The following is a 14,920-nucleotide window of genomic DNA, read 5'->3' as shown; positions in this document are numbered from 1 at the left end:
TGAAAAGAAGATTTATTACATTTAAAGATACATACAATATTACATTGCTGAAAATTAATGTAAGTAATTAGTCCTTTGTAATAAATAACAATTAAATAACGTTATTCAATATTTTCTTATTGCATTAATAAACGCACTTGATGATAATCAAATTCTGTAAAAAATCTCATTAATTTTCCTTTTCTTGTTTCTTTTATTCCACTCTAAAAATTGAAAATTCATTATTTTTTATCATTTTACTTATTAGATGTTTCACAAGGAGATCATTAACTTCTTTAAAGTATATTTGACTACAAATGCTATATTAAAAACTGTGTACAATGATAAAATTTTTTATCTTCTGCATAGTTTTCTTTTTTATAGTCATTTAACTACATAACAATGCTTTAACATTCTGTAACTATCTTGAATATTCATTTTATTTTCTGCTGTAAATAATCTTTGAGAAACAAAAACAATAGTAGCAAAAAATCACATCTATTGATTTATTCGTTTGATTAAAAATTACTAATTTTAAATTAGTTAAAATCCTTAAATTTTATTCAATTCTTATAAGAATATATACCTTCGCAAAACTTATTCCTCATTAGATCATGATTTCTAAACTTATTAACGTTATTTTATAAAAAAAAATCTTTAAGAAATAAAATTGATTTTAAATTGCAAGATTTATAATATGACATGCTCACATACTGGATAACGCAGCACATAGCAGCATAAGTTTATGTTATGTGATATCGTATATTTATCTTCATCTTTTGAACTCTTGATATAATTCATATTGTAAAATTATGATAATTTTAAAAATAATAAATACTAGAATATTGTAATTGTATAATTTTGAACTTAAAAAAAGCAGTTGATTTTAACTTACCTCCTATGACGAGTGACAATGGTAGTTGCGACATGGAGCGCTCTGAGAGTACCAGCCCAAATGGTAAACCAGAAATTAATGAAAACGAAAGATAGCAGTTAATATACAAGAAGTAAAACAAAAATAATTTCTATCTTCTGCTTATACAATTCATATTTAAATTAAAATAGATCTTTGTAAATATTTGTACATTCTTAGTGTGTATTGATATAATTGAATATTGAAGTATAATTTTTCTATCCTTGATATTTTATACTGACTTTTATTATCATAAATAATATTTTTATATTAAAAAAATATTAAATTTCTAAATAAAAATTTGTTTTGCATATTAATATATACAGTAAATAACTTAAAAGGCTATGTGCATCTAGATAAAGTCAAACAGTTGATCTTTTAATATATTAAAAATTTGTTTAATATATAACTTGCATACAAACGAGATTTATATGTTCGAAATATAAATACTTGAAAATGTTTTAATTTAATTAATAATTATTCTGCAATAAAAGACCTAATCTTATCACAGAATTATAAACTTTTGGTATAATAATTTGAACACCATTTTCCAATATTTTGCAATACAATTTATACAATTACTAAACTCATATTTAAATTTTAACGTGACAGTAAATTTATGAAGCAATCTTCAAAATTAATATTTTTTTATAATCCAGATGCATTTAACCCTTTAATGAATAGATAAACGAAATAAAATAACATATTTTAATATAACGCATGTTTTTAAATTCATCCTCATTTGAAAAAAATAGAATCACAATAGTATTGCTATTGCTTTAGTAATTGTAAAATATAGTAGTATTTATAATATTTATTTCCATAAATTTTTATCATTCTCTCCCCACCATAAAGTTTTAATATATTGAAAAGAAAATTTATAGTTATACATATGCTTCATCTCATATGTATATATATGTAAAACATAATACATTAATTGATAAGATAAAGGAAAATTTGATAAATAATCTTTATTTTACTCTTTTCTTTTACGAAAAGAAATAATTATTAAATTAATAGCATAATCTAATAGAAATATTAATAAACATTAATATCATGCACAATCTGTCATTTAAAACCCCTATGTCTAAACAAATGAATCTAATATTCCTACCTGTAGTTGTACAACAGAAGCTAGCAAGAAGCCTAGCAAAGCCTAGCCTTGCTGTGTAGTTCAGAATCCCTTTGCTCTGCTACCTGCCCGTTTTTAGTCTCTTCTTTCATTTTCACTCTTCTAACTTTCGATACTAAATATTTGCTAGATGATAGAATCTAACTAATATTTTCAGGTACTGAAAATACAGTATGCCCAAAAGCATTTTGTACCTATGTAATTGCTTATTCCATTACTACCTAATAATCACATTTAACGATGTAAATCCATTATATAACAATAGTAAAAAAAAAAGGAAAAAAAAAAAAAAAAAAAAAAATACCGTGTCACTAAACCTCACAATAACAAACTTAATATCCAAAAAAAGATAACTGCGGATTAGATCAGAATGTATGTATTAATTCAAAATTAGATAAATAAATCAAAATTTATCTTGAAAATATGTAAAAATTTATTTATAATCAGTGTTGTGCAATCTGAATAAATACTAATATAAAATATAATATTATTAATGAAAAACAATTTAAACTTTTGATTATTCCTGTAGATTCATTTAAGCAACATAATTAATCTTTTTTATTTTCATTATCTTTTATATAATAAAATCGAATCTATTTTCGAAAATAATAATATCGATCACATTTTAATTGCAGATTATAAGAATATATTTATAAAACATGTTCATAGATACGATATAGACCATATTGCTTATAGAATTTTTAACGAATCAGTACTTCTTCAAAATTGCTTCTATTTGTCATAATAATAAAAAATAAAAAATATTTATACTTTTAGGATTAACTTATCAATTTGAATAAATAGAATTAAAACAGAAAGTATCATTTAAGTTGCACATTTATTATAATTTTGCACAACACTGATTAAAGATTGTATTTTTTGAAAATGGATTTAATTAAGAGGGATACAAAATAGAATTAAATTCCAAATTAAATCTCTCGTATCTATTAAGAATATTTCTATTTATTGCTATTTGTGATATAATGTAACATGAAACACATAATACTAATAAACATATATATAATAAAAACAAATTTAAAACAATTTAAATTTTCATTAAGAATTTCATAAATTTTCTTTAATACGTTATTATTACATAAAAGTATTTATATGACAATTTTTGATAGACTGATATTTTTAGCACACATAATTTATGATGAAAATTTATATATAAAATATAAAATTGAACGTATCCCTTCATTCATAAATCCATGTATGTTATATATTATAAAAATTACACAAAATTAGTCACAGATTGTTTATATATACAAATTGTTTAATACTGTGAATACATATGAATATAAAGCCCTTAGGTTGTGCTTCCACTGACTACACAGTTGACAGAAAATACAAGAATGCTTTCTATATATAATATTTAAAATTTTTCATTAATATTTGTATGTAATAACCAAATGTATCTGTAATAATGACCAAATAGAGAGAACTGCCCTTATCTGTAACTATACTTCCCTATCCCGATACATGTTCTTGTACTTTTGACTTATCCTATACTATGGACATTTTATTTTGTAAATTAAAAAGTAACGTGGAAGGTTCTAGTTATTTTTATTAACTAACTCTTAAAACATTACAACTTAAATAATTAATTAGTCTAAGTAACCTACGAAAATGCTAACCGATAATTGTAATGTACCTGGTTCTTTTGTAAATTCATTAATTTCATTTAATATTAACATTTTTTTTTCCATGCATTTATCTGAGATTTAATCCCTTTTATCCTGAGATGTTTAATCTATAAGAGTTTAATCTGTAAGAACCACCTTGTTTATAGTGAAATAAATCATCAATATATCAAAACCTAGATTCTTACATGCACTGCTATTATCGATATATTTATTAAATTAGAGAAACAATCGTGCTCTCCAATGTCTAATATAAAATCCTAGGTCTATTAGTCATTTCTGAAGGTGTTACAGTAAATATAACAAAATATTACAAATATTTGGATGGCACGGATGTATCCCTAGCCATAGTAACTGAATAATCAAATTAATTCGTATCTTTTTCTCTAACATGACAATTACGTTAATAATCGTTTGTTTTTTTTGGATATTATATGTGCCACACAATGAGTTCAGGCACAATCTAGAAAATTGTGATGCAATATTTTCACATAAATAGTTGAATATATAAGATATATGCAATAGGTGCTAGATACCAAAAGAAATACAAGTAAAAGCCTCCCTCACTGTGATCTATTTAAGATGACGCTTCTCTGTCCTGTATCCTGATTGTCCTGCCTGGTCTTGTCTCTAGCCTTATAGCCCTGCCTGCTCCAATACTAAACAGTACAGAAGTACTGGCGACTAGAAGACAAGTAGTAGGTTCACCTGAGGTTCAAAAGTCATAAATCTATTAGTTAAGATGATTGAATATACTCAAATTGTAAGAATCTATGAATTTTGAGCTAAAAATCAAATGTCGTGTAATTATTTACTATCATTTTAAGAGTATTTCCTTAAATTTCTTGTTATGTTATATGACCGACACATAGTATTATGCAACATATTTTTTATATTAAATAATTAGAAGAATATTATTCAAATAAGAATCAACAAATAATATTTTGTTTTGCTACTAAACATCAAAATTGTTGCACAAAAAATAATCAATTAATAATTTTGTAACAAATTTTTATATTTTATTAATACAAAATTCTACAACCAATTAAATCATATATAAAATGTATAAAAGATTTTACTTCAATATCTGAATACTTAATACTAAAGCTGTTTTTTAATACTTGAATGAATTTAGACAAGCAATATATTCATTACATTTATTTATGATTCCTTTTTTTAAATAAACGATGTTGTTCTTACATACAGTATTGCTTGCCACAATTCAACACTACCTACTATTATTCGGACGATTTTGTGGACAATACTATAATCATTATTAATTATATACCACTTGATACTATAAAAGTAAAATATTTTTGAAAATTTTTTCCCAATTTTATTAAAGTAAATGTATTCAGACATTTTGTACTGTATTCTTATATTTATGCTAAAAACATTATTTTTAACTTCATTTTATCAAAATTATAATATATATGAATGTCTCAAAATATTCATTACTCAAAATGTACAAAATGTTGCACAAAAACGACATTTTTTTAAGATTATCGATATTTATTGCATATAGCACTGTTATATAAAACAGTTATATTAACTATAAATAAGATACGAAATCTCTATTAACAGCTAAATATAACCACAGCTAATAATTACGATCATAGAAAAATCGCTTGTAATTACATAGCTACAATCACCTTTGAAGAAAAAGTATATGATATAATAGATGACTAATGAATGAAGTACTAATTTGTTATTATTTGTCAATATTTGATAATTTCCTACTAAATAAAAGTGCTTTAATGAATTATTTAAAATCAAGAATAAATAATAAATTAATGTAATTATGCATTAATACGATATTAATTTCAAACAATGAATTATGTAATATACTATTCCTAAAATGTGTTTCTCAAATAATAGTTCTTGATATCTCATACATTCTATTTACCCATTAAAATAAATTGAACGTAAAACAAAATATAATTAAACAAGTTATATTTCTTAGTTCTCTTACAATAACTTCAAAACATTAAATGAATACTTTTATTAATGGCATTTAAGCTGAAGAAGTAATCGAAATATATATGAAATAATATTTCGATATTGATCGAAATATATATGAAAACAGAATTTTATATTATAGTTAAACATTATTACTTTATATAATACATGCGGTTTCTAATATTTATTTTATATATAAATTAATATTTATATAGTAAAGTTTACCCAAGAATATTTATATATTTATCTCAATACATTTTAAAAACATTGTCTAATGCAATTTTAGCACTGCATAACTATAATATCAATTAAATATAAATCTATATAGCAACCTCTATAATTTATGAAACACCAAGAATAAGATTTTATTATGAATTGATATATAATTATACATAAATAAATCAAATATTAATAATTCTGCTCTATAACTATTGCCAGTACAAATTTTCTATTTATTTGATAATATTGCAATAAGTACAAATATTTGTACTTAGAAATTTGTAAATTATGAATATAGCTATATTTTAATAAAAATAATACCACTATTTTTATAACCACAATATATACAAAAATTTTTAAGTTGAGTCATGAAGTACACGAGTCATTGTGTACTTCATAATAAAATAAAAATAATTGTATCAGAGAACTGATACAAATATTCGTTAATACCTATTTAATTATAATTTTACTTAATGAAAACATCCTGATTGTAATTGATAGAGCTCAATGAAACTCTAAAATTATTTAATGTATTTATTAAAAAAATTAATTAAATTTCGCATTATATTTTATTACTTATTTATAAAAATAAGGTTTATTTCAGAACAATAATATCATTTAAATGTAAATTAAACACAGTCATCACTTTAATATATCCTTAAAAAAGAGAAATATTATAATAAAATTTTGCTTACCACGTGAGGGAAGTAACCATGGATAATGTATTTAGTATCTTCTTCCTCCACCACCACCTCCACCTCCCATATTTCCACCTCCAAGAGAACTACCGCCATAGCCACCTTGGTTACCATAACCACCACCACCACCACCACCTCCAGAATTTCCACCACCCATAGGACCTGAAAAATAAATTGCCAAGGGTTAGTAAAACCGTTTAAAATTAGGTAAGATTCTATAAAATATCACTTATTTTATAAGAATATAATCATTCTAATCTTACTATCCTAACAACAGTGAGAGATGAAGCGTTTTCAGTAAAATTAGACTAATTTACTGTACATACAAAATATGATTAAATAATATTAAAATAAATAAGCATTTCTCAATCTAACATTTGCACTTATTTAACTAAAAAAAAGACTATAGAAATGATAATATGATATTCAATATTTGTAAAAATAATTACTTCTACAATAAGATACCTTCATAAAATAATAATTTAGCATATGAGCAAACTGAATTCGAATAGAGTAAAGGAAATGGACAAAGGCGCTCCTTCTCACTGCAACATCGCGCCTTATGCCTTAGCAGAACTTATATCAAAAATATATTTATCCAGTTTGTTTGTCCACTTGTTTGTAATTATTAGATTAACTATCGAATTAATCTTACCACGCTATGTGATTATTTACTTGGTATCTATCAAATTACATTGATAGATGATTGATAGGTGAACTTTACAACAGAATCACACGAGTGTTGCATATCAACTTCAATGATACTTCGTATGCAAATAGGAAACAAAAAATATTTAATAAACATTAATCTATTAATGTACACCTTCAATAATTTGCAAAATATTATACATGTATTAATACATGATGTGGTTTTATTTTTCATTCAAAATGATTTACTAGTAAGAAACTTAAACATATTTTGAAACCTATATGTACATACTTACCATTTATAAGTTTATCAATGTCAGAAGTCCTATATAAACATACTCTATGATCCTATTTGTGAATATTACATTATTTTTATAGAAAAATTTAAATTTTAATATTATTAAAGTAATTTGCTATTTAGTAAATAAAATATTGAAAGTTCACAGTAACAACCAAATATTTGTCAAATATTTTTTAATTTTTTGCTTACGAAGTTTAATTGAAATCGATATATCATATTTCGTGTGAATACTTAATTAGTAATATTATAAAATTGTACTAATTATAAGCTGAACGCTCCTTGTGCAACTTGTTATAGTTATCAACGATATAGTATATTACATATACTATAATATAATTAAAAATATGTCATTACAAGTAATCAATGCAAATCTACGGATAGTTGCTCAAGGCTCGTAACAAACGCGTTGGCTTTTGAGAAGGACAGAAGCAACCTTGTCCACCGAAGGGTGGTAGCCATCTCGAGTCTCCAGACTGTCGGCCACTAGGACCCATATTAATACCATAGGGTGCAGGTCTTCCTCCCGAGTTGAAATTATTCCGTACTGGACCACCGCCATAGCCTTGCTGGTAACCTCCTCCAAAGTTATCGTTGCTCCAATTTCCGCCACTATTATATCCACCTTGACCTCCTTGACCTCCCCAGCCACCTCCTTAAAGATACCATTTATTAATATTTTGTACAAATATAGCATAATACATTATTAATCAATATATTGATGTAATACTTAGTAAAATGGGAAAAGTATATCTTTCTGCGAACCTTTACCTTGATTCTGATTCTCCCAAGGGCCGTTACCACCCCAACCTCCTTGATTACCTCCACCATAACCACCCTGATTACCACCATTATTCCAATCTCCACCACCTCCACTTCCACGACCTCCCCAATTACCACCGCCCTGATTGCCACCGCGAGGTCCTCTTCCTACATTTTGTCCTCCTCTGCTCCCACCGCCGCCACTACCACCACCGCCTCCTGATGCAGAAGCCATCTCAGCCTTACTTAAAGCCTATTGACATAAGAAAATAATAAAACTTAAAACACATCTTTAAGTTTACATAAATAATGTATTAATATTGCTCTTACTTTTTTAACATCTACATGCTTCCCACGTATTTGATGATTGCGTTGTAAACAAATTTTATCTACAGGATCATAATCATCAAATTCAACGAAACCAAAACCACGTTTTTTGCCAGTTTCCTTATCTGTTACAATACTGATTGAATTTATGCTACCATAACTTTGGAAATATTGTCTAAGATCTTCTTCTTCGTGATCATCTTTTAAACCACCTACAAATAATTTTTTCACTGTTGCACCGGCTTCTGGCCTACCAATTTCTTGTCTAGGAACAGCTCTTTTAGGTTCAACTACACGTCCATCTACTTTATGTGGTCTATAATTGGAAATAATAAAAGAAAAAAATATTAATTTATGTATTATCATGCATTTCATTTCATTTATTTACTATTACTATATATTAATTTAATTTTAATATTGTAAAAACTATATATATTGAAATACCTTGCATTTTGAGCATCATCTACCATATGTGCACGAGAATAGGTGATGAATCCAAATCCTCTAGATCGTTTTGTTTTTGGATCTTTCATTACAACTACATCTACAATTTCTCCCCATTTTTCAAAATGTTTCTTTAAAGAATCATCTGTAGTTCTATAATCTAATCCACCAATAAATAATTTCCTAACATGTTCAGGTTCGTTTTTTCCATCCTAAAATATGAAAACATCGCTAGAATTACAAAAATAAATAAAATGCTATGGATGTTATAATTACTATTATATTTATTAATACAATTTTCAAAATTATTTGAAGTTACTTGAAAGTATTGCAATGAAAAAGTTAACCTCAATATTCATATAACATTTAATTAAACAATAATTATCAAAAGACTAAATCTAATTAGAATATTAATCCTTTGATTGTTGTAAGATATGAAAAACATTTTTGACAAATTCTATTGATTTATATAACATAAATAATGATATATATTACAAATAATATATAAATTGTAAAATAATTTATAATAATGTAACAGGTTAATAATATATAGTATTAATAAACTTTAAACATTACGTTAATTTCGTAAAAGAGAAAAAACATAATTGTATACGTTATAAGATAAAGATCAGTAATCTTAAATGGCGTAGCGTCGGGGTACATTGTGCTATAAAAGAACGACAAAAATATCTACTTCTCGCTTATATCAAAACAACAAAGCGATAAATATTTAAGAACATTCTAATGTTTTAATATTTTCAAATTTTTTTATTACAATTATGTGAATTATTCGTGTTTATATTAAGAAATGATAATAATAAAAAAAATCTTCAATAAATCATAAAATGTGTTAAGCATATAATAAATTATATATAAAATAAACAACAAAAAGACTGTAGAAAAGCTTAATAATAAGTAACAGTATCGCGCATTTTATAACATACATATAAAGTGTACATGACAAAGTAACAAACGAGCTAAGATTAGGTACGAATTCGTGTCTTAATATACGTTATCCTTGCAAGTATATAAAAAATTTCCTAAATTAATAATTGATTTATAAACTTGTACTTACATCATGTTCCATCTTAACCATTTTTGATAATTTCAAAGGGTCAAATACCCTCCACTATGGATTGCACAAAGAATCCCTAAACTTGTGTACGAGAAATGGAGATCACGCACGTCGACCAATCGATTATTATTCCTTTCAAATACTTGTGTGAACCCCAAATGCGCAAACTGCAATACAAATATTACAGGCATGCGCAGACTCGTATTATTTATTAATTTACTGTTTCTTTTATAATTTTTCAAAATATTAGGATTAAATATTATCTGAAAAAATTATATGCACTGATTTTCATATTTCTCAATATATACTAATTGTTTATGGCGAAAAAATTTATGAATCATCCTTGTATACGTTCTCTTGTACGAACAATAAATATCATGTGTTGACATATTGAATATTTTATGTTATATAATTATATTGGGTATATTAATAAATATAAATATCACATATTTTTGGTTAAAAATGTGTTCTTTTTTTTTATAAAGTGTAATTAAATATATAGCGTTTATATAGACAGCGCCGGAAATGTCAATCGTCGCTAAATCAAACTACATATAAATGGCGATCAAAAGAACAAATTTTACCGTGCATTGTATGGAAATAAACTGGAATTATATTATATAACAATTATTTTTATTGTTATTCTTATGTTTACATTTTAAGAATTATAGTATTTAAATAAAACTGACAGACGTCATATAATATAATATATAATATCCAAACGAATATGTATTTTTAAAAAATCGAAACAATAATTGATTTCATTATATTTTACTTTTATTTTTTATTTGATCTTCTGGCAGTGAAATATTTAATATCCAAAATTATTTCATACCAGCTCGTATATAATTTTCAATCACATCTTGCATATCACTGTACATTCATAATATTTGTATATTGTATATAATAATGTATATAAACTGTTATAAAATGATACAATATTTTACTCCAAAATGTGTTTGTTTTTGATATAATATAATTCTATTCACTTTCTTATATTGTTATTATCTTCAATTTTTTTTTTATATCTTTTTCTTATAAATTTGTCATTTCATATTGTATATAAACTCTGGTTAAATTTTCTAATTTGAATATTATTGATTAGAATTTGTGCGAGATGTTTGATTTGCAAGGCTAGAATATGATTAATCTGTACAATTCAAACAGTTTCTGAGAAAGTAATTATGACTCGATGCGTTTTGTGGATATAACTTTTCCTCAATACGTTTATTTATTACCACTGCTTCAGCGAGAGGTATTGGTTCTGTATATGTAAATGTCTTTCTTTTGGTATCAGACTTATCATCTAGATTTTTAATATTAATTGGTCCATTGATAACAGAAACTGCATTACTCACTTCATTGGTAGTTCTTATAACAGGTGTGATATTACCCATTGAATCTAATCTAGAACTGATTTGGTCACACGAACTTATACAAACTACTGATACTTTAGTTGGAGTTTTTAGTAATAAATTAGAAACAACTTTTTGTGTTTTCTTTGTCGTTTGCTTTTGTTTAGAATTTATCTGTCTATGTTTCATTAATTTCGTTTCAGAAACCGTATTCTGTACTTTATCATTATTAAATGATGGACTTTCTGGATGATGATGTCTAATATGCCTATGTAAATTATCTTTTCTCCTAAATACAGTTTCGCAGTATTTGCAAGAAAATGGTTTTTCATCTGAAATAAAATTTACATATCATATTAATATAGTATCATATAATATTTTGTCTACTATATACACATAACATACCTGAATGAACTGTCAAATGACGCCTTAATTCACTTTTGGATAAAAATACTCTACTACAATGTGCACATGAAAATGGCCTATCCTTTCCATGTGTCTTTTTATGACGAATTAATAAAGATTTATCTTTAAAGCTCTTATTGCATTGGTCACATACATATGGTCTTTCATCTATTAATAAAATAAAGTTGATAAATTTAAGATAGTTTTAAAGTTATTTAATATTTTTTTAATAATATTTCGTACGACTACTTACTAGTATGCGTTTTTAGATGGCGTTTTAAATTAGTTAACATTTTAAAAGTCTTTTCACATGCTGTGCACGAATATGTGGTTGTTTCATTATGCATATCTAAGTGATTTTTTAAGTCATCTTGTTTGGAATATCTTTTGTCACATTTAGGACATGTAAATTGTTTTTCTCCTAAAATTAAGTTATTTACAATAAATTTTAGTATATCTGAATAATATAAAAGATATTTATGTTATAAAAGATAATACCATGTGAGTACATGTGTCTATTAAGCTTATTTTGCTGAGGAAATGCTTTGTCACAAAGATTACATTTATATGGCTTGTATCCTCTGTGAATTCTTTCATGGTATTCAAAATGAGACCTTTTGATGAAACTTCTGTCGCAAAAAGAACATTGATATGGTTTAACACCTGTTATACAAGCATCGTGATAACATTTTCCTTTCTTATTTCGAAAAATTTTGCTGCATATATTGCATTTATATTTCTCTGGTGTTCCTGGTATCACAATAATGTGATTACGATCATGACATTTTATTGGCTTATTTTTTAGCTTGTCTTTTGTTGGATACTCTGTTTTAATCTCCTATAAAAAAAACTTCAATATGAAATATGGCAATTTCAATGTTATGTATAAACCATAAGACTTACCCTATTGCAAATTTCTGATGTTTTATTGCTAGGTGATTTTACTACTACATTATTACTTAAACGTGGATATATATTTAAAAGTATATTATTAGATTCCACGTTTGAAATATATTTGTTTGACATATCGTCATTTTTAATTTCTGTTGTAGAAGATTTATGTTCCTTTGTTTCATTAAATACATCTTCAGAGTATAATTCATAGTTATTTATATAATCAACAGAAATTAATTCAATGTTATTTGTCTTAAGTTTAGAATCTTTATTAATAACTAATTCTAAAGGTAATATGTCATTACATGCATTACCTTTATCAGAAGCAGAAATATCATTTAGTATTTTTTTCTCAGGAGGGCAATCTAAATCAAAATATAAACAAATAAAACAAAACTACTATAATTATTAATATTAAATCTAAAAAGTTCTGGTAAAAAGTATATTATCTAAAAGTTTCCTACCATAATTCCCGATATTTTGTACACAATGCTCATTTATACAAATTTTGCAACCTTGTTCTTCATATATTAAACACATGCGACATTTAATGTGCCCACAATTATCTTTTACAAGTCTTGTACGTGATGTATTTGTTATTTGTCTACAACTCGGACATTCTTTGTTCATCATAAGTATTTTTAATTTCAAACAGAATATAATATTTTATTTATTGATAAATATAATCTTTTTAATTATATTAAATTTTAAACAAAATATTGTCTTTTATACATATATGTCTGCTTTCTATCGCGTTTCTTAAAATCTACACCGCGTACATGTACTAACATCTGATTCATATTGGTACATATAAAATTTTTATTCCAATCACATTTTGATAATATGATTTGTGGTTATACGTATATATATATATATAGTATAAACACATTTCATATAGATACACACATATTTATGTTTATCATATTTATGTATATTTCAATGCATTTTAAGGATAGGTTAAAATATAGATTCGCATTATAAAAAAAAACATACATAAAAAATTACATTTTATAAAAATAATAATTTTAAGAAATTGGTAATTTAATATTTTGAAACATGTAAGTTTCATCTAGTAATAATTTAATAACTAATAAGAAACAATGTTTATACATATTTGTTAACAAATATGTTAACAATGTGAATCTACCAGTGCTGCCTCAAATGGGAATGTACCTAACCTCACATTTAAGTCAATTTTTTAATTCAGTGATTCGACTCTGTTAAATTATATTTAGCATTAAAATAGAAAATTTCCTCATATTCATCAACAATAATTTACATTAAAGGCATGGGAGATAATCTACGACGAAAGGTAATGTTTGTCATTCAACTTTTTAACATTACTTAAGAAATTATGATCGAATCGTTCAATGATATTTTTAATTTATGTTTATAACTGGTGAGTTTTGTGTCGAATTTCGTCTAAAATAGTCTAAATACCATGTCAAATGATTTAGAAATATATACATATAAATATATCGTATCTACGGTCCGAGATTATTTGCATCTTCTTTAGGTATTACGCACATTTAAAAATCTTCATCGTACGCGAATGGCTACTTTTCAAGATGATGAACATGCATTACAAGGTAAGTATTTTAGTTATTCAATATTTGTTATTAGCTATTATTACATAGCCATTAAATATTCGTTGAATCCATAATGTCTTAATAAATATTATTCAGTTACAAGGAACAAGATAAATGAGGAGTACAGAAAATATAAAAATGTCACTAATTCAGCAGCTATTGAAGAGGTAAAATTTCACATTTGACATTTCAATTAAATACTAAATAAATATTGTTTTAGTTAAATAAATTTGCCGAAGAAGTGGAACATGAACTACGAACAACAGTAATTCAAGCGGTCGAAACACAACCCGGAACATACAGTAATATTCTAAAGATACAAATAATTTATAATTTTGTTATTGACTTAGTTTTATGTTTTAGCGTTACGTCTTACACCTGACAAATTGGTAGATAGTATACCTTACAAGGATGAGAAATGTGATACTAGTAATAAAAATGCAGATATAAATACGTCTATTTCAAAAGATAAACCAAAGTAATAATTGCAAATATAAAATATATTTCAATTTTGTAATTAATTTATTAAGTCTAGAATAAAAAGAGAATTTCACTTTATAAAGGAATATGTTTCTGTAAT

The 14,920-nt window shown here is 25.1% G+C and overlaps 3 protein-coding genes across 9 annotated transcripts; 1 reads left to right on the top strand and 2 right to left on the bottom strand.

Annotated features, from left to right (window-relative positions):
* Positions 1–553: 553 nt before the first annotated feature.
* On the bottom strand, positions 554–10,253 carry LOC122533328 (heterogeneous nuclear ribonucleoprotein A1, A2/B1 homolog). Of its 6 annotated transcripts, none has more exons than XM_043662945.1 (7): positions 10,098–10,253; positions 9,023–9,234; positions 8,582–8,894; positions 8,255–8,504; positions 7,926–8,144; positions 6,541–6,705; positions 554–916 (listed from the first exon to the last, which is right to left on the bottom strand). In XM_043662945.1, exons 1-6 carry the CDS (start codon positions 10,116–10,118, stop codon positions 6,572–6,574), a joined length of 1,149 nt encoding a protein of 382 aa, XP_043518880.1. In that variant the 5' UTR covers positions 10,119–10,253; the 3' UTR covers positions 554–916; positions 6,541–6,571. The 6 variants fall into 6 exon arrangements, with proteins under 6 accessions (XP_043518880.1, XP_043518883.1, XP_043518878.1 ...); XM_043662948.1 differs by having other exon boundaries at positions 556–916; positions 7,995–8,144; XM_043662943.1 differs by lacking the exon at positions 554–916 and adding an exon at positions 3,574–4,375.
* A 937-nt stretch (positions 10,254–11,190) lies between these two features.
* Positions 11,191–13,728, bottom strand: LOC122533326 (zinc finger protein 320-like). The gene is made up of 6 exons (XM_043662940.1): positions 13,216–13,728; positions 12,761–13,116; positions 12,356–12,695; positions 12,111–12,278; positions 11,858–12,025; positions 11,191–11,784 (listed from the first exon to the last, which is right to left on the bottom strand). Exons 1-6 carry the CDS (start codon positions 13,382–13,384, stop codon positions 11,243–11,245), a joined length of 1,743 nt encoding a protein of 580 aa, XP_043518875.1. The 5' UTR covers positions 13,385–13,728; the 3' UTR covers positions 11,191–11,242.
* A 35-nt stretch (positions 13,729–13,763) lies between these two features.
* Positions 13,764–14,903, top strand: LOC122533333 (complex III assembly factor LYRM7). 2 transcript variants are annotated; one of them, XM_043662955.1, is made up of 5 exons: positions 13,764–14,063; positions 14,225–14,340; positions 14,437–14,507; positions 14,561–14,642; positions 14,704–14,903. In XM_043662955.1, the coding sequence occupies exons 2-5, from the start codon at positions 14,304–14,306 to the stop codon at positions 14,820–14,822; spliced, it is 309 nt and encodes a 102-aa protein (XP_043518890.1). In that variant the 5' UTR covers positions 13,764–14,063; positions 14,225–14,303; the 3' UTR covers positions 14,823–14,903. The 2 variants fall into 2 exon arrangements, with proteins under 2 accessions (XP_043518890.1, XP_043518889.1); XM_043662954.1 differs by having other exon boundaries at positions 13,771–14,063; positions 14,268–14,340.
* The last annotated feature ends 17 nt before the right edge of the window (positions 14,904–14,920 follow it).

The sequence above is a fragment of the Frieseomelitta varia genome, unplaced genomic scaffold (genome assembly GCF_011392965.1).
Source record: "Frieseomelitta varia isolate USP_RPSP 00005682 unplaced genomic scaffold, Fvar_1.2 scaffold_52, whole genome shotgun sequence".
NCBI classification, from domain to species: domain Eukaryota; kingdom Metazoa; phylum Arthropoda; class Insecta; order Hymenoptera; family Apidae; genus Frieseomelitta; species Frieseomelitta varia.
This window is presented reverse-complemented; position numbering and strand designations above follow the sequence as displayed.